This window comes from Antennarius striatus, chromosome 4, assembly GCF_040054535.1.
Source record: "Antennarius striatus isolate MH-2024 chromosome 4, ASM4005453v1, whole genome shotgun sequence".
Lineage (NCBI taxonomy): Eukaryota > Metazoa > Chordata > Actinopteri > Lophiiformes > Antennariidae > Antennarius > Antennarius striatus.
In genome coordinates this window covers 7,408,930-7,428,858 of record NC_090779.1, presented here as the reverse complement: position 1 = coordinate 7,428,858, position 19,929 = coordinate 7,408,930, and the positions used below count along the sequence as shown (strand labels likewise).

Here is a 19,929-nt window from a genome sequence, read left to right as displayed (position 1 = left end):
GTGTTGTACAACAACACAACCTGTTATCTATTATTTAGTTAGTAAGTTTATGACCAGAAACAGTTTTGATGTGTTGACCCATTGTGATGGAGAGAGGTTTTCTTAAGACAGGACAAAGTACATGCAGTAAGCACACATACTGTATTTATCAATTCAAATCATTGGTTGAGGAGAATCCAACAGTATCATCAATGATGCAAGCGGCACTCAAGCTGCATTCATCTCACTTCTATCATTCTTCATCAGCCACACACGCACACGCACACGCACACGCACACACACACACACACACACACACACACACACACACACACACACACACACACACAGATTTATAGTTGGGTAAACAGATAAGATATACGTAGAGTGAGAAAGATGAAGAGAAATGGATAGATATATAAGTAGATCACTGATTTCTTAATCTCCAAAGACAATTTAAGCAATTGTATGGTACAAGAAAAAGTTAAACAAGATAATAGAAAGTGTTTCACCCTAGTCCTGACAATTAATTACACATTTACAGATCTCCTATGTGGCTCTAATGTAGATAACAAGCCAGTAGAAAATGCCCTTATTTTATCGTTCCAATATTCCCTGTAACTGTCATCTCATAAAAATGTTCACACCGAATAGACTGTCTTTTAACTCCTCACACACATTTTTATTTTTGTTTTTTAAATTTATTGAAAGTCCCCCAATTGATAAGAGAAAAAATTAAACATATGTCTTTATTCAAAGTAAACAGATATTAGTAAGCACACAAACAAGATATATTCTCAAAACTGCTCAACCTATGATTACCCATACAGGTAGTTTTAGGCGGAATAACTAAAACATCCATCCATTCCATCCATTTTCCTTCACTGTTTTATCCGCCGTAGCGGGTCGCAGGGAGCTGGAGCTTATCCCAGCTGGCTTAGGGCGTGAGGCGGGGGAAACTCCGGGCAAGACACCAGTGTGCCGTAGATCTACACAGAGACAGACAACCATGCACGCTCAGACTCGCACCCAACCGTCATTTTGGAACGGGCAATTACCCTGAAGTGCATGTTTTTGGAGGTGGGAGGAAGCCAGAGAACTGTCAAATGCAATGGTCAAATACGCAGTTTTACAGAGGTCAGCGACTTATAAGATCTTCTTGCACAAACCATTATGTACGGATCCTATTACTTTTCATATTATTTTAACAATATTATTTAAACATTCAAACATTTAAACATTCTACCACACCATTGTTGGCTGGACTGATGATATCATGAACAATTGAATCTCCACTTTATTTATACTGTACAGAAAAACATTTGCATCATGAGTGACAAGATGATGTGGGTGATATTTATATCAAAGTTTGTGTTGAAATTTTGTTTCATAGATATTGTTTCCATTTTAATGTTATGTGATGTCGTCCAACTGGGATTTGCAAACTAGCGATTACACAATAAAATGTAATTATTCTAATACTAAAGCTCAGTGTGAGAATCATGAAAATTGTTCTTTGTGCTGTCTATACATTGCAGTGTGAATTATAGGTGGGTTTTTTTTATATTGTATTTATTTCAAGACTGTATATTATGTGGATTAAATAGATACCGGTCAATCGCAGTAGATGCTAATGCTAGCACATACATGCATTTTACCTAAGATGTTAGCCAAAAGCTAAAAAAACTTTTGTATAATGATATTTTCTGTTAATGCAGAAAATACCCCTGATGTGAAGATCTTTGTGTTCAGGTTTATTGTGTTTCCTGAGTAAAGACTCTAAATGAATCTTCTAAATCAAAGTTTCTGATGGGACCTGTGGTCTATCTGCTCAGCTGTGGTTGTAAGCAAGAATATTCCTTGTTCAGTATCCTCCATGGAAATTTACTCTCAATGAAACTATTCAGACTTTCACCAAAACTTCAATCCAATCCTTGTTATCTAAACTTATGTGTGTTTAATCACTATAGTCAGTAGCATATGCTACTGTTAAATTAAATTAAAATTAAAATTCAATCAGAGGATTTTATTGATAATGGCACATCATATTAAAAAATGAAAAGAAAAGAAACATAACATATCTGATTCCATGACTTTCATGTTCTTATGTATTCATGTCTTTCTCTTTCTCTTCATACTCATGCTCCTCATCATGCTCCTGCTCATCCCCCTGCTCCTGCTCATCCCCCTGCTCCTTATCATGCTCCTGTTTGTCTCCCTGCTCCTCATCATGCTCCTGTTTGTCTCCCTGCTCGTCATCATGCTCCTGTTTGTCTCCCTGCTCCTCATCATGCTCCTGTTTATCTCCCTGCTCCTCATCATGCTCCTGTTTGTCTCCCTGCTCCTCATCATGCTTTCGTTCTTCCACCTGCTCCTCATCATGCTCCTGCTCATCCTACTGCTCCTCATCATGCTCCTGCTCGTCTCTCCGCTCCTAATCATGCTCTTGTTTGTCCACCTGCTCCTCATCATGCTTCTGTTCGTCTCTCCGCTCCTCATCATGCTCTTGTTTGTCCACCTGCTCCTCATCATGCTTCTGCTCGTCTCTCCGCTCCTCATCATGCTCTTGTTCGTCCACCTGCTCCTCATCACGCTCCTGCTCCTCCCACTCCTCATCATCATGCTCCTGCTCCTCCCCCTTCTCATCATGCTCATGTCCTTGCTCCTGCCCCTGTTCCTGCTCTTGCTCTTGCTCTTGCTCCTGCTCCTGCTCCTGCTCCTGCTCCTGCTCCTGTTCCTGCTCCTGCTCCTGCCCCTGCCCCTGCTCTTGCTCCTGCCCTTGCTCCTGGCCTTGCTATTGCTTCTGCCTCTGTTCCTGACCCTGCTCCTGCCCTTGCTCCTGCTCTTGCTCCTGCTCCACCTCCTCTCACTTGTTTCCGGCTTTTGCTTTTGAGAGTGACTCCTGCTCCTACTGTTTTTCCCATTCCTCTCAGACACTTGCGTGAGAAGAGTCTCAGTATCCTTGCTTCTGCCCCTGCTCCTGCTCCTGCCCCTGTCCCTGCTAATGCTACTGCTACTGCTACTGTTACTGCTACTACTACTGCTACTACTACTGCTACTGCTCTTGCACCTGCCCTTGGTTCTGTCCTTGCTCCTGCTTCTGCTCCTGCTCCTGCCCCTGCTCCTGTTACTGCTACTGCTACTGCTAGTGCTACTGCTACTGCTACTGCTACTACTACTGCTACTGCTACTGTTACTGCTACTGCTACTACTACTGCCAATGCTCCTACTTCTGCCACTGCTTCTGCCCTTGTTCCTGTCCTTGCTCCTGCTGCACCTGCCCCTGCTCCTGCTCCTGTTCTTCCTCCTGCTCATGCCCCTACTTCTGCCCTTGCTCCTGTCCTTGCTCCTGCTGCTCCTGCCCCTGCCCTTGATCCTGCCCCTGCCCTTGCTCATGTCCTTGCTCCTGCTTCTGACCCTGCTCCTTCCCTTGCTCTTGCTCCTCCCCCTGCTCCTGCCCTTGCTTGTGCTCTTACTCCTGCTGCACCTCCTCTCACTTGTTTCTGGCTTTTGCTTTTGGGAGTGACTCCTGCTCCCACTGTTTTTCCCATTCCTCTCAGACACCTGCATGAGAGGAGTTTCAGTATCCTTGCTCCTGCCCCTGCCCCTGCTCCTGCTCCTGCCCCTGCTCCTGCCCTTGGTTCTGTCCTTGCTCCTGCTCCTGCCCTTGCTCCTGTCCTTGCTCCTGCTTCTGCCCCTACTCATGCCCCTACTTCTGCCCTTGCTCATGTCCTTGCTCCTGCTTCTGACCCTGCTCCTGCCCTTGCTCTTGCTCTTGCTCCTCCCCCTGCTTGTGCTCTTACTCCTGCTGCACCTCCTCTCACTTGTTTCTGGTTTTTGGTTTTGGGAGTGACTCCTGCTCCCACTGTTTTTCCCATTCCTCTCAGACACCTGCATGAGAGGAGTCTCAGTATCCTTGCTCCTGCCCCTGCCCCTGCTCCTGCTCCTGCCCTTGCTCCTGCCCTTGGTTCTGTCCTTGCTCCTGCTCCTGCTCCTGCCCCTGCTATTGCTACTGCTACTGTTACTGCTACTGCTACTGCTACTGCTACTGCTACTGCTACTACTACTACTGCTAATGCTCCTACTTCTGACACTGCTTCTGCCCTTGTTCCTGTCCTTGCTCCTGCTGCACCTGCCCCTGCCCCTGCTCCTGCTCTTGCTCCTGCTCATGCCCCTACTCTTGCCCCTGCTCCTGCCCTTGCTCGTGCTCTTGCTCCTGCTGCACCTCCTCTCACTTGTTTCTGGTTTTTGCTTTTGGGAGTGACTCCTGCTCCGACTGTTTTTCCCATTCCTCTCAGACACCTGCATGAGAGGAGTCTCAGTATGTTTGCTCCTGCCCCTTTCCCTGCCCCTGCTCCTGCCCCTGCTCCTGCCAATGCTCCTGCTCCTACCCCTGCTCCTGCCCTTGCTCCTGTCCTTGCTCCTGCTTCTGCCCCTGCTCTTGCCCCTGCTCCTGCCCTTGCTCGTGCTCTTGCTCCTGCTGCACCTCCTCTCACTTGTTTCTGGCTTTTGCTTTTGGGAGTGACTCCTGCTCCAACTGTTTTTCCCATTCCTCTCAGACACCTGCATGAGAGGAGTCTCAGTATCCTTGCTCCTGCCCCTGCCCCTGCTCCTGCCCTTGCTCCTGCCCTTGGTTCTGTCCTTGCTCCTGCTCCTGCCCCTGCTATTGCTACTGCTACTGCTACTGCTACTGCTACTACTGCTACTGCTAATGCTCCTACTTCTGACACTGCTTCTGCCCTTATTCCTGTCCTTGCTCCTGCTGCACCTGCCCCTGCTCCTGCTCTTACTCCTGCTCATGCCCCTACTCTTGCCCCTGCTCCTGCCCTTGCTCGTGCTCTTACTCCTGCTGCACCTCCTCTCACTTGTTTCTGGTTTTTGCTTTTGGGAGTGACTCCTGCTCCCACTGTTTTTCCCATTCCTCTCAGACACCTGCATGAGAGGAGTCTCAGTATGCTTGCTCCTGCCCCTTTCCCTGCCCCTGCTCCTGCCCCTGCTCCTGCCAATGCTCCTGCTCCTACCCCTGCTCCTGCCCTTGCTCCTGTCCTTGCTCCTGCTTCTGCCCCTGCTCTTGCCCCTGCTCCTGCCCTTGCTCGTGCTCTTGCTCCTGCTGCACCTCCTCTCACTTGTTTCTGGCTTTTGCTTTTGGGAGTGACTCCTGCTCCAACTGTTTTTCCCATTCCTCTCAGACACCTGCATGAGAGGAGTCTCAGTATCCTTGCTCCTGCCCCTGCCCCTGCTCCTGCTCCTGCCCTTGCTCCTGCCCTTGGTTCTGTCCTTGCTCCTGCTCCTGCCCCTGCTATTGCTACTGCTACTGCTACTGCTACTGCTGCTACTGCTAATGCTCCTACTTCTGACACTGCTTCTGCCCTTATTCCTGTCCTTGCTCCTGCTGCACCTGCCCCTGCCCCTGCTCCTGCTCTTGCTCCTGCTCATGCCCCTACTCTTGCCCCTGCTCCTGCCCTTGCTCGTGCTCTTACTCCTGCTGCACCTCCTCTCACTTGTTTCTGGTTTTTGCTTTTGGGAGTGACTCCTGCTCCCACTGTTTTTCCCATTCCTCTCAGACACCTGCATGAGAGGAGTCTCAGTATGCTTGCTCCTGCCCCTTTCCCTGCCCCTGCTCCTGCCCCTGCTCCTGCCAATGCTCCTGCTCCTACCCCTGCTCCTGCCCTTGCTCCTGTCCTTGCTCCTGCTTCTGCCCCTGCTCTTGCCCCTGCTCCTGCCCTTGCTCGTGCTCTTGCTCCTGCTGCACCTCCTCTCACTTGTTTCTGGCTTTTGCTTTTGGGAGTGACTCCTGCTGCCACTGTTTTTCCCATTCCTCTCAGACATCTGCATGAGAGGAGACTCAGTATCCTTGCTCCTGCCCCTGCCCCTGCTCCTGCTTCTGCCCTTGCTCCTGCCCTTGGTTCTGTCCTTGCTCCTGCTCCTGCTCCTGCTCCTGCCCCTGCTATTGCTACTGCTACTGCTACTGCTACTGCTACTGCTACTGCTACTGCTACTACTACTACTGCTAATGCTCCTACTTCTGACACTGCTTCTGCCCTTGTTCCTGTCCTTGCTCCTGCTGCACCTGCCCCTGCCCCTGCTCCTGCTCTTGCTCCTGCTCATGCCCCTACTCTTGCCCCTGCTCCTGCCCTTGCTTGTGCCCTTACTCCTGCTGCACCTCCTCTCACTTGTTTCTGGCTTTTGCTTTTGGGAGTGACTCCTGCTCCCACTGTTTTTCCCATTCCTCTCAGACACCTGCATGAGAGGAGTCTCAGTATCCTTGCTCCTGCCCCTGCCCCTGCTCCTGCTCCTGCCCCTGCTCCTGCCATTGCTCCTGCTCTTGCTCCTGCTCCTACCCCTGCTCCTGCCCTTGCTCCCGTCCTTGCTCCTGTCCTTGCTCCTGCTTCTGCCCCTGCTCTTGCCCCTGCTCCTGCCCTTGCTCGTGCTCTTGCTCCTGCTGCACCTCCTCTCACTTGTTTCTGGCTTTTGCTTTTGGGAGTGACTCCTGCTCCCACTGTTTTTCCCATTCCTCTCAGACACCTGCATGAGAGGAGTCTCAGTATCCTTGCTCCTGCCCCTAACCCTGCTCCTGCTCCTGCCCTTGCTCCTGCCCTTGGTTCTGTCCTTGCTCCTGCTCCTGCTCCTGCCCCTGCTATTGCTACTGCTACTACTGCTACTGCTGATGCTCCTACTTCTGACACTGCTTCTGCCCTTGTTCCTGTCCTTGCTCCTGCTGCACCTGCCCCTGCTCCAGCTCTTGCTCCTGCTCATGCCCCTACTCTTGCCCCTGCTCCTGCCCTTGCTTGTGCCCTTACTCCTGCTGCACCTCCTCTCACTTGTTTCTGGCTTTTGCTTTTGGGAGTGACTCCTGCTCCCACTGTTTTTCCCATTCCTCTCAGACACCTGCATGAGAGGAGTCTCAGTATCCTTGCTCCTGCCCCTGCCCCTGCTCCTGCTCCTGCCATTGCTCCTGCTCCTACCCCTGCTCCTGCCCTTGCTCCTGTCCTTGCTCCTGCTTCTGCCCCTGCTCTTGCCCCTGCTCCTGCCCTTGCTCCTGCCCTTGCTCCTGCTGCACCTCCTCTCACTTGTTTCTGGCTTTTGCTTTTGGGAGTGACTCCTGCTCCCACTGTTTTTCCCATTCCTCTCACACTCTTGTGTGAGAGGAGTCTCAGTATTCTGGTGACCAGCTTCATCCTCATCAAAGGAATTCAATGGCTGGGTTGAAGGTAACAGCTGTTGGAGAAACTGATATAGCTGAGTACACTCATATCAATTTTATTTATTAAGATCAGACATCATTTATTTAAACTATCAAACATTGGTGCATGTTGAGAAGTTGGATAAAAAAATGTACCTTCTTCTTGTAGAGGTCCAGGGATGGTGTGGGGTACTTAATTTCATCAGATGGTACATGGAGGCAGGGGTATTCACTCGTATTCCCTACATCCTCTGGAAGCTCATCATTAGAGGGGTTAACCTGTGATGGTACATCTGCTGGAGGCCGGTGCAAGTAGTTGTTGAACTGACCAAAAAAAAATCGATGTCTCTTCACCTCACTGGCTCCCCCTGAAAATCCAGCAGGACAGTCATATAAGCATCAATGTGGTTTGTACTTCCATGAATCTTGAAGCTGTCCTAAACCCTGACCAAACGTGCTCTAGTAGATGATACCTGTGTTATACTGCTTTAATCCACCTAACCACCTTCAGCGGTCACTAACCTGTGCCCAGGCGGTAGACAGGATCCTTGACTAGAAGATCAGAGATGATGCATTGGGCATCATGTGGCAGTGCAGAGCTCTCTGATGGCCATGTGATGTCATCTGGAAACGAAGCAGATACAAGCAGTCACATCAAGAGATTTGTTACCAGCATCACCAAAGGCATTGAATAAAAGAATTTTTAAATAGAACACCATTGGCCTAGAGAACAGGTTTCAAACTCAAGGCCCGAGGGCCAATTGTGGCCTGCCACATCATTTTATGTATCCCGCAAAAGCATAAATGGTCAGAGTGTCTAAAAATAAATAGGTAAAAAAGAGTGCCTTGACCCAAAACAACGCTGTGAACCGGTGATAGAGGGCAGCCCTGCCGGTGTCCAACATGCACCTGGAACAGGTCTTACTTACTGCCAGCAATGCGAACCAAGCTCTGGCTTCGGTCATACAGGGACCAGACAGCCCTCAGCAAGGGGCCCGAGCCCTCGAGCACTCGATGGAGAGTGTAGAGCTGGTCCAGTGTTCCACAACCGGGACGAAAACCGCATTGTTCCTCCTGAATCAGCTTTTCGACTATAGGTCTAATCCTCCTCTCCAGTACCCTGGAATAGACTTTCCCCAGGAGGCTGAGGAGTGTGAGCCCCCTATAGTTGGAACACAGCCTCCGGTCCCCCTTTTTGAAAAGGTGGACCACCGCCCCAGTCTGCAAATCCAGAGGTACTGTCCCCAACTGCCATGCGATGTTACAGAGACATGTCAACCATGACCTATAAATAACTTGGGCTGTGGCTGGACAACAAGCTGGACTGGACCAGCAACACGAGGCAGCTGTACAAAAAAGCACAGAGCAGGATGTACTTTCTGAGGAGGCTCAGGGCATTCAACATCTGCAGGAAGCTCCTTTGGATGTTCTATCAGTCTGTGGTCGAGAGCGTCCTTTCGTTCGCTGTGGTATGTTGGGGAGGGAGCGTGACCAAGTTGGATCTCTCCAGGATGGAGAAGCTGATCAGGCAGGCCAGCTCGGTGGTCGGAATGAAGCTGGACCTTCTGGCAACGGTGGCAGAGAAGACAACATTGGACAAACTGCTGGACATCATGGACAATGTCAGCCACCCTCTGCACACCGTTACCAACAACCAGAGAAGCCTGAGAAGCCTGACCAGCCAGAGGCTGCGCCCTCCAACATGCAGGACAAACAGACTGAAGAACTTGTTCATCCACCGAGCCATCAAACTGCTCAACTCCTCTCTGGAGGAGTCGAAGAAGAAGAAAGTCCACACGAGAGCTGAGGGATGACACAGATAATACAGCAAAAACAATACAAACACTATAGACATTTCACTATAACCATACTTAACCAGGCTTGTTTATTTTATATTTCTATGCCTATTTATGATTTTCTATTTATATATTCTTGATGGGTTATTTATTACTCTTTCTATTTGGTGTTGTTCTACTTTCTATGTGCTGGTGCTTTCTGTGTGCTTTTTCTGTGTTTTGTGTACTTACTGTGCTATGTGTGACGGAGAAATTAATTTCCCTGATGGAACCTCCTTAAGGAATAAATAAAGTTATACTCCACTCTACTCTACTCTATGACAGTCCCTGCACATCCAGACACTTGAGGTACTCAGGGTGAATCTCATCCACCCCCGTTGCTTTGCCACTGAGGAGTTTGGCAACCACCTCGGTGACTTCAGCTTGGGTGATGGACTAGTCCACCTCTGAGATCTCAGCCTCAGAGTTATAACAGAGCAATAAACAAACATATTTTTTTCTGTGCAGCTGTAGTGTTTGTAACTTAAGTAAGTAATAAATTCAGCGTTATATAAAATTAAGGAGTAGTTACATTTATTTTACATTAAATGGAGTTACATTTAGTTACATTTATGAATTAAATCTGGCCCTTTGAGGACAGCCATTATGCTAACGTGGCTCTCTATGAAAATGAATTTGTCACCCCTGTCCTAGAGTGTACACAAGTAAAAAAACACTTAAACCTGCCTCAAAGCCTGAATGTAAATTTAAAATTAAAAAAATGCACAAATTTATTGTTGTAAAAATACAGGCAGATGCATCCACATCTGCTGCAAAGTGCAAAATACTGCATTAAACTAGTCTTACCCTTAACAATGGCATCAATATAATTTATGAGTGACTGACTATCGAAGGGAAGAGCACATGTCAAGAACTCATAGATAATGATGCCGAGAGCCCACCAGTCCACGGGTTTCCCAAAGCCTATCTGCTTGATTATTTCGGGGGCAAAGTAATATGGACTGCCTTCCACCTGTAAGAATAAATGAATGAAAGGCACTGAGACATGAAAAATTAAGTCCAAGGCATATTGACGTAGAAAAAAGGAGATAAGACTAACCCTAGAGTCATGAAACTCTATGATAATGTCATACTTGTTCCTGTCGTCCATCATATCGACCGTCATGTTGACAGGACCAATCAGTGCAAGGCCAAAATCAGCCAGCTTGATGTGGCCTGTGGAACTGATCAACATGCTAGAATTGGAAGTACAGCAGAAAAACAACTCATGTTAGATTATATTCTGACTTTGAGATATGGACAGAAATTTCATGTGACAACTTTACTGTCAATGACCACTGGTTAAACTCATCTTCTTAGCAACGGCTGTCCAATTACAGCTTAGCAAAGATTAGTGCTGGAGTATTTAAAAAGCGTTTATGTACTGTGGGCTTGAATTTTTGCCTCATCTGGATAAGTAGCCTTCAAATTATGGCTATGACAAAACGTTGCAACATGCATTGACATCCAGGTCCACAGATTACTCAATTCTACTTTTGGGGAAGGCTGATAAAAACACTTCACTCTCAAAACACATCAGTGAAGCTCAGTCTAAATGTGCTCTGACTCTATGAAAATCAAATGTTTGAAAACACCAACAATAAAGCTTGAATCATAGCGCATGTCTCATGATGGGCCCTGGACTCACTTGGCAGGTTTGAGGTCCCTGTGTACAATCCCATAACTGTGGATGTACTCCAGAGCCTGGGTCGTCTCTGCCACATACACTCGGGTCAGGTCCACGGGGAGAGGCCCTAAGTGTTTGAGCAGAGCTGCGCAATCCCCTCCTACAAGGCCAGGGGAAGACATAAGAACAGATAAAGTTGTGTCAGACATCATGTTTAAGTCTCAGAGCCTGTCGATGCATACAGTGCATGAAGGTCAGTAGTTTGTGCATTAATTCTTAGAGTGGCCTACACACGGCTAATTCAACAAATTCTCCTCACCTCCTGCATGCTCCATCACCATGCAGAAGTCAGTCTTTGTTTCAAAGGAGCACACCAATGACATTACATATGGGCTGTTCATGAATCTAAGGATGCCTCGCTCCAGAATAAACTTAGCATGTGAGTAAGGGGAGACTGACTCTCGTTTGATGGACTTCATTGCGAGCATCACACCAGTGTCCTTGCAGCTGACAAGGCTGATGGACCTGGACGAAAGGGAAAACGGAAAGTTAGCAATCTTTTTGACTGACAGATAGTTGATCAGTATGTAAAATGAAATATTCAAAAGCAATGTCACATGGTGGTTTGGGTGTCTTCTTCATTTTGACAGGACTCTCTGCAGTGTTCAGATTGTCAAAGAACTGAATATATTTGACTCACCCAAAGCTGCCACTGCCAATGCACTGGATGTTCTCGAAGTCATTCATTCCTAGTGCTTCTGGAAGAGGACAGCAGGCTGAACGAGTCTAAACCAAACACAGGACAGAGCAAAAAAGGAAATAAATGAAATGCAACGGGTAAAAATGGATGAGTAACATGAGAAGTTTGAGAAAAATGAAGACGGTGCATTGACCGTTATTTTAAAAGTGTCTTCACCTTCACTTGAGTTCATTATAACATGCATAGCAAACACAATATGCATCCTGTGACAATCACCCCTGTTAGGACAATCACACCTGCCCAACCAATGCATTTGGTTTCCAACTGAAGTAGCAGAGTAAAAAGACACACTTGCCTCGTGGAGAATGTTATCCAGCTCCCACTGTAGATCTGCGAAGAACTGTGAGGTGGCCAGACCTTCCTGCAATGCCTTACCACAGTTTTTGGCCAGCTGCAGCAGCTGCAGGTGGATAAAGTTAAGGGCAGTCTCCAGCATAAGGCCCCGAGCTAGATCCTTCTCCATTGAAACATTTACCTGAATGAAGTGGATAGAATTATAGCTTCAAAATATCAAGTGATCTGAAATCAATGTGAATAGAGATAGAAATGTCATTAGGATCTTCAAATCTGTTCTCAAATAAAAGCAAGGATCTTCCATAATGCAGGTCATTTTAAACAGTATACATACTCACACATGAATGTTTTGTCACAGACTGAAAGGTGTGAGGAGTTAAACAAGTCTTGATGCAGTTTTGTAGTTTAACGAAACTTATAGTACGTAGTATAATAACATAAACATTAATACATATTAACGAACCACTGCGGAGTGTGAGAGGAAACCTGTAGAGCGCTCCGGATGTGACTGTAGTGACGTCACTGATTCTCTGGGCTTTGTAGTCGAGTCGTGGTCTTTTTATTCTAACGGCTGTCAGCAGATGAAAGCAGACAGATCAGCCCAGGAACGCGTCCACGCACCGCACCGTGAAGGAATCAGCACATGTAGTGAGTGGACGTGTCCGTGGGCCGGGTCTGACCGCTGACATCTCTAAATGACTCCTCTGGGGGTCTGGAGGAGACGGGAATGACGGGAATCAGCTGCATTTCTGCCTGTGTCGGACATTACAGACCGGTGGGGACACAGCTGTAGTGTGTGTGTCTGTCCATCTGTGTGTTCTGTATCTTCTTTTATTAATTTTATTATATATTAAATATTAATTATATCCACCTTATTACATATATTTATTTATTCATATTCATTATATTATCCATTCAGCCTGCTAAGCTGCTAGAGCCATTGTCCTTAATAAACGTTGCAGCAACAAACTACACTATGTCTACTTTTTATAAAATACAAAACAATTTCAGCGCATCTAAAGAGGAGGAACAATATACTGTAGATCCATACAGTTTCATTATCACACACACTACTTCAACTCTTTACCAATACTGCTAAAGATGAATCTATACATATAAGGTACACATATAATTAGTATTTCTGGCACACTCGTAACATTTCACATTTGACTTAGTCAAAAGATGACGGCTCAGTTGGTTGTGTTGTGTTGTGTTGTGTTGTGTTGTGTTGTGAGAGTTGTAACCTCATCTCTGAGTCACTCTTGCACTTCAAATTAAATATAATAAAGATTTTAGTACATTTATTCGCATCAGATGCTTTTTTTAGTTTCATTTAAGACGTTGCCCTTTTGATTGACATTGACATGAAGGCAAATCTTTCTGTTTTTTTCACGGGTTATGTCTGGAAAAGATCATATCCTTTTCCCAGACTATCCAGGTCTACTGTGAACATTCAAAGAGGCAGGAAGCCATTGATGAAGCCATAATCTGAGATTTGATAATTAATTATTGTGTGGACAACAGACATTCATTCAACAAACTTCCTTAACATCGTGGACAGAAAGTGCACATCAATCTCTGGGAGAACAATATCAGAAAAAAAGCAAACATGTGCAGGTCAATGAGATCAAGCAAAGTTTCCTGGAGGGTCTGGAGACCCAGTCGCTTGTGTCATGAACAGCTGACAGAGGCACACGGCTCCTTTCTTGGTAATACTGCCCCTGTTACACCAGGCCAGGATTCAACTACTGTGACACAGGTCAGCCATGTCGTCCAGGACTGTTATGTTGACAATGCTCTTGACATCACAACCAAAATCCATGACGGATTCCCCCCAGTGCGTATGATGGCACTGAAGATGCAGCGAGTATCTGTCACTTCAGCACCAGTGGAGAGGGTTTTCAGTCCTGGAGGAATTATGATGAGACCCCACCAACCAACTTTAGGTCAAAAAATGTAATCGCTTATCTTCCTAAAATGCAACCAAACTCCCTAAAGTAGACTTTAGCCCAACAGCTACATGGAACACTGTTTGCTTGTTTGTTAAGAGTCTATTCTAATGCTGAACTTCCTTAACTGAGAAACATATTTACCATGTATGAATCAGGAAGAGCAGTTTTATTACGTAGAAGAAGCACACCCTCAGATTTCTTTCATCTTGTTGCTGATATGCTGTGTGCTGTAAAGAATAACTGTCAGGTGATAATTTTGTCAAGGTGGGCTCACATGCATCATTTTGAAAAATGCAAAGTTCTATTTTATTTGGGTCGTAATTGTCTTAGGGCATTATATAAAATCAATTTTCTACAAGACAAGTTTATTAAATTGTTGAATTCATTTTGTTTTGTCCACCTATCACGTGTCTTCCACAGTCTTAATACATTGATTCTGACAGTCTGATTTGAAATGGAAATTAAATTCTAGCACAGGCCTGCTGGCCTCACAAATGACTTCACATTTCAAATAAATATTTTTTCTGTAGACTAATGGGTCTGTTTATTATTTTTAAGATATACTGATGAATACAAGTTAATACACAATATATGATTTACCAATCAGTGACTGATTGGGGAGTGACAATTTAGCAACAGGAAGTTGTTTTTACATATTTTCATACCAGTCCCAGTATTGACTCTTCTCAGATATCACTGATAGGGAAATACAGTTTGTAAGATTAACGTATTGTATCTATATTTCATCAATATTCTTAAATGTTGTTTTTCTCCTTTTTTAGGATAGGAAAAGTTTAAGAATCAAGCCTCGTCATTATGGTAATGGTTTTGAAAATGATCTTGCATCAGTTTGGTCTTTGTTTTGATTCAGTCTTAGGTTAGGTGCTTTTCACTACAACACTATTGGTCATCATATAATGAAGAAATGCTGTTTATTACAATAATAAGCCACAAAATGTTGATACAAAACAATTTTATACCAATGACTGACAATGAAATTCATTGTCAGTCATTGGTATTTATTTTTCTCACTTCTACAGTATAATGGAGTGATGAAAATGTTGGTCGTTGGTATCAGGACGGAAACTTGTGAGACTGTGGAGGACAAGGGTCCACTAAACATCTCCAGTCCCACTGGGCACCTCTTCTTTCAAGGGAATAGGAGATTAAAGTCTGACTGGTTTCATTCATATTTCAATCCCTATATATTGATGAATAATTAACATCATTTATGTAAAAGAGTTGACATTTATTTGAGTAAACTTTTAGTGTTTTTCTTTTTAAGCTTCCAATTGTTTATCAAGTGTCGTATGTTCAAGATGGTGTGGATGACGTCCTTAAGAGTCAGAAGTTCTGTTGATCTTCTGGATCAATGCAAAGGTGATCTTGTTGGATTTGATTATCCTGAAGACCCAGGAACTCTGAGAAGTGGATAACTGGAGCAATGCTTCTGAAAAAGAAAAAAATAAATAAATGTGGCTAGTACTGATCTCTCTGTAAAAACCAAAGTCACCAAGTTACTCAAATCGAACATCCATCCATCCATTTTCTGTCACAGCTTTATCTGCTGTTGCGGGTCGCGGGGAGCTGGGGAGGTTATTATTATAATTGTTGTTGTTTTAGTTGTTGTTGTGGTTGTTGTTGTTGTTTATTTTTGGCAATTATAAAGGCTACACACTGCTGGACAGGAATGGGTCAAATGAAGAGAAGAAATTTTATATCTATTGTTTGTATTGTTTGAAACTGTAATATGTATGATTATACTATCTATATATTGTATGAGATAATTAAGTCTTTTCTATTATTGTCCTTTTTTGTTGTTTTGATTTTCACATTTAATGATAATCATATAGCTAAAAGGTGACTTTATTCCAAAGGATAATAAGTGCATATTATTGAGTGCATGAAATTGTTCATCGATTTCCTTAAAGATAGAATCACTGTAAAAAATAAATAAATATTAAAAAAGCACGTAGAGGTATTACAGTAGTTGTAGGTCAAAGTGACAACTAGTAGGTCAAAGAATGCAGAAAAAACAGCGGGCTCCGCAGTGTGCGCATGCGCACACTGGAGTGGCTTACGTGCGGCCAAAGCCAAAGGCTCACTTCCTCGTGAGGAACTCACCGGGTCGCGCTGCTATTTGTCCGTCAACATGTTCAGAGCTGCCGTCCGACTCTCGGTCTCCGGTGTCCGGAGTCTGACTCGTACGAACAGAGGATGTGCAGGTACCCGTTCATTTATCAAACGTTTCATACTGCTGTTTCATAATCCGACAGTTTGTTAAGCAGTCAGCACAAAGTACTTACGGGAATTACGTGTGGCCTTCAGCTCTGAGCGGTAGCTAAGCTAGTTAACGTGTATGGTATTATCTTATCCAGATTATCCTAACTTCCATTCAGAGCAAGATGCACCGTAGAATGTGTTCAAATGAAGTAGTGTTTATTTCAGACATCCTGGCAGTGTGCGTAGGTAAAATATCGTAGTCTGCTGTCTGTGTCCTTGCCATGACCCATTGAGAGGATGAGAGTGAGGCCTGTTGTCCTGCTGCACATGCTAACATGCTAACTCGTTGAGGTTTCTGTCTTTCTGCTCAGCCGCCTTAAAGATCAGTGGGTGTTTATAAGAATAGTTTAGGTTTATTACAGATAGTGATCACCAAGGAACACGAGTTGTGTTGGTTGTGATAATTATGCCTTTTGAATAGTAACTTCTTTAACAGGATGTTAAGATTTACGGGACGTACAATTTATATCATTTTATGCTAATCTAGTGCTCGATTCCATGTTCCCTTTTATACGAGCCGCGGTATAATCACAGACTACCATTGTCCTTATGGGCTTTGATCAAATAGCTGCACAGCGTTTGTCCTCATTCCACTTGGCTGAGTCGTGATAACCTTGGCGGTGATCGCCCTGCCTCACCTGGCACTAGATGACACTGTTCTGTTGGCTGGCGTGTGAGTCCTACGTTTAAAATGAATTTCTTGTTCACTGCACAGCTGTTTTGGCCTCAAGGGGTTACTCGTATGAGGTTGAAGAGACGGATGAAGAGTTTGATGCCCGCTGGATCACCTATTTCAAGAAACCAGACATTGATCCATGGGAGCTGAGAAAAGGTACATGACTTAATTCAAATTGTCATCTGTGTAATATAAGGTCATTCTTACCTTCATTCTGATAACCCACAGATGTGATCATATTTTTCTGCTCCAGAAAGTAGCTTTTCTGTACGTACGTAACATTAACGATAGCAGAAAGTAAAGGGGTCACAAAGAAGGGATTGTTTGGCAAAACCTGGCTTGAAGTGGTAATAGTGAGCCCTTTCTATTGGTAGCTATCAGCAAGTTGTGGACAATGAGAACATTAGAAAGGCCCCAGGTGGAATTGAACCAAGGACCTTCTTGCTGTAAGAAAACAGCACTAACTGCACCACAGTGCTGTCTTGACATGTATTCAGTGTGTAAATTCACATTGTCCTCAACAGAAAGTTTAGCCAGCTCAGCTTGTCAGCAATACATAGTCAGTTTGGCAGATTATTGGATGACAAATGAAATATCTTCAAGCACACATGTCCTTTCAAGACTTTGTAACGTGAGCTATATACTGTGTTTGTTATGCCTGATAAGCCATCAGATTCATCTGTTGCTCACTAGTTTCCGTGAGTGATTTTTTTCCTATTTTTTATATGGCAATACTTTTTTACTACTAAACAGTTTTTTATGGCAAGAAGAATGTGAATAGTTTATGTCTGAATTGATGAGAGCAATGATACAGGACAATGACTGTAGTCAGTGCGAGTGATTTGACATCACATACAAGTCAGGAAGAGGTACAACTGTAGATGGTATGCAATTTTAAAATAAAACTTGTAATTAAATTGTATAATAAACAATACTGAAAAATGAGGTAGAGGCTGTTCCCACTAATTGTTAGCAAAAACAAACATAACATTAGTTTTTCATGGACTGTTTTGGAGAAAACTGAGTATGGGGATAGAGTGTGGAGCTTTTGAAAATTTAACGCAAGTATAGAACAGACAGAAAACAATGCAACTATATTACACTGCAAGCATCTCAGTCAGCTAATCCTATTTATCTATGACATCTTGTAAGAACATATGCCTAAGAAACAGCGTCGCATCACTCAACGTGAAATCAAGGCTGTTTAAGGTATTTAATGGTGGACTGAGGCTGGAGTCAGAGCATCACAAGCCACCAAATACAGACCTGCCCAGGAAATGGACTAAAGATGTCTTATTCCTGGTGTCAAGCCACTCCTGAACTAGAGGCAGCTTCAGAAAAGTCCCACTAAGGTGAAAAAGAACTGGACCTAAACTGGTCTTAAATCCTCTTTTCAGATATCAGAACATTTTTTATTTCGTTTTGAAATCCAGGTCCCAGTGTCTGAAGGAAGAGGATTGAGGCACAGAACCTAGGCTGATTGAAGTCCAGTGTGACGTGATGGTTTGGGCCCATTTGGGTTTTACTAAGTCCAAAGTTAGCAGAGCATCTGCCGGGAGATTTTAGAAACTTATGCTCCTGTCTGCTGATTTTTTTTTTCCAGGGCTTGGCACCTATCCTTTCTCCCCAAACAACCCTGAACTGTTTTTGACATTGATGTGTTTGACTGACTGGACCAATCAAGTATTGAGTTCCTAAATTAACATAATATTCTATAATGAAAATAATTTTTTTGATTGTATCCTAGTATTTCGATGCCAGATTCTTGAGTTTCACAAGCTGCAAGCTACTGTTGAAATGAATACAAAAAAGGCTGGATTTATTTCTATTTATGTGCTCTAAATCAAAAATCATGAGTTTCATGGTTTCTGTCTCAGTTAATTTACAGAAAAAAGTGATGTCCATGAAATTCTTTTTTTTTTTTTAGATGCACTTGTATTTGGAACCCTGTCTTATAATAAATGTGTTGGTTTCTGACTAATGTCCAGTAAAAACATGTTATTCCTTCTTCTAGGGATGAACACATTGATTGGTTACGATCTGGTGCCCGAGCCCAAGGTTCTTGAGGCAGCACTAAGAGCTTGCCGGAGATTAAACGACTTGGCCAGCGCTATCCGGATTTTGGAAGCTGTGAAGGTGAAGAAAATCAGTGTTTCATCTTTGTAATAATTCACAGATTTTTGCCTAACAGCTTTCTTGTAGTTGATGTCCTAAGTTGTTGATTGGTTTGTTATTTCCTCAGGACAAAGCTGGCCCTCATAAAGACATCTATCCATATGTGATTCAAGAGCTAAGGCCAATTTTAGACGAGCTCGGTGTCTCTACGCCAGAAGAGCTTGGTATTGACAAAGTGTAGATCAGTAGGTATCAGAAGTCTCTAATAAGATAGTAGGTACCATATTTTCCGGACTGTAAGCCGCTACTTTTCTCCACACGGGCGCGAGCCACTATCGTAGTTTTATTGTGTTTTGAACAGATATTTTGCACCATCACCCCACCCCTCCTGATGGAAAACAGGTGAAGAAAGCCATATGATGCAGCTTTTAAGTTAAAGGCGATCGATCTGGCTGTTGAAGTCGGAAAACTGCTGCATGTAGGCTCAGCATCAGTGGATTGATATCGACAGGTTGGGGACACTTTGGGGAAAAACTTTAATGTTTTATAATGCTTAAAAATCTTTCTGTGTAAATATGTCAGGGAACACCACCTTGATGCCTGCAGCTTATAGACAGGTGCGCTCAATAGTCCGGAAATTATGGTGTGTTGGGTTTTTTTATTGTTTTTTTACCAAAGATTTATATTGGGATTGCTTTCTAATAGAAATGTTGTTTGTTTCAGATCTGATTTCCGTGGATATCCCCCAGACACAGAGACCTTTTATCATAAATGTTTTCCTCAAAACATATGTGTGATATTTAATTTGACCTTTATTAAGTTCTCTTGCTTGTACAATATTGATGAGCCTAATAAAGAAAATGTATCATAATGGAGTGTCACAAGAACTATTGGGATTTTTTTTTATATACGTTTGAATATTGTTGAAGTGATTTGTCCATTAGTTGCTTTACAGGGAGCAGGGCATCACTTGGCAGTTCATGTTCTTTGGGTGCGTCTGGATTACTTTGTGAATCGTTCTTTGCCACAAGGGAGCAGCATTTCTCATGAATGTAAAAAAACATTGTACTGTACTCAATCCACGTGACATCTGCTTTCCTTTCAGGGAAATTCTGCTGTTAAAATAAACTAATTCAAATAAAAATGGTTGCAATTTTATCAAATCATAACTGAATTTTAGCAGAGGGGCACCGGCTGCCCAAAAGAAAAAAAAAATTAAGACAGT

The 19,929-nt window shown here is 44.0% G+C and overlaps 2 protein-coding genes across 3 annotated transcripts; both read left to right on the top strand.

Annotated features, from left to right (window-relative positions):
- Positions 1 to 2,119: 2,119 nt before the first annotated feature.
- LOC137593405 (mucin-1-like) lies at positions 2,120 to 7,188 on the top strand. The gene is made up of 2 exons (XM_068312080.1): positions 2,120 to 2,790; positions 2,913 to 7,188. The coding sequence occupies exons 1-2, from the start codon at positions 2,120 to 2,122 to the stop codon at positions 7,186 to 7,188; spliced, it is 4,947 nt and encodes a 1,648-aa protein (XP_068168181.1).
- Positions 7,189 to 15,710: 8,522 nt separating this feature from the next.
- On the top strand, positions 15,711 to 19,848 carry cox5aa (cytochrome c oxidase subunit 5Aa). 2 transcript variants are annotated; one of them, XM_068312926.1, is made up of 5 exons: positions 15,711 to 15,855; positions 16,629 to 16,745; positions 18,604 to 18,725; positions 18,832 to 18,949; positions 19,428 to 19,848. In XM_068312926.1, the coding sequence occupies exons 1-4, from the start codon at positions 15,783 to 15,785 to the stop codon at positions 18,943 to 18,945; spliced, it is 426 nt and encodes a 141-aa protein (XP_068169027.1). In that variant the 5' UTR covers positions 15,711 to 15,782; the 3' UTR covers positions 18,946 to 18,949; positions 19,428 to 19,848. The 2 variants fall into 2 exon arrangements, with proteins under 2 accessions (XP_068169027.1, XP_068169028.1); XM_068312927.1 differs by having other exon boundaries at positions 18,832 to 18,953.
- Positions 19,849 to 19,929: the final 81 nt, after the last annotated feature.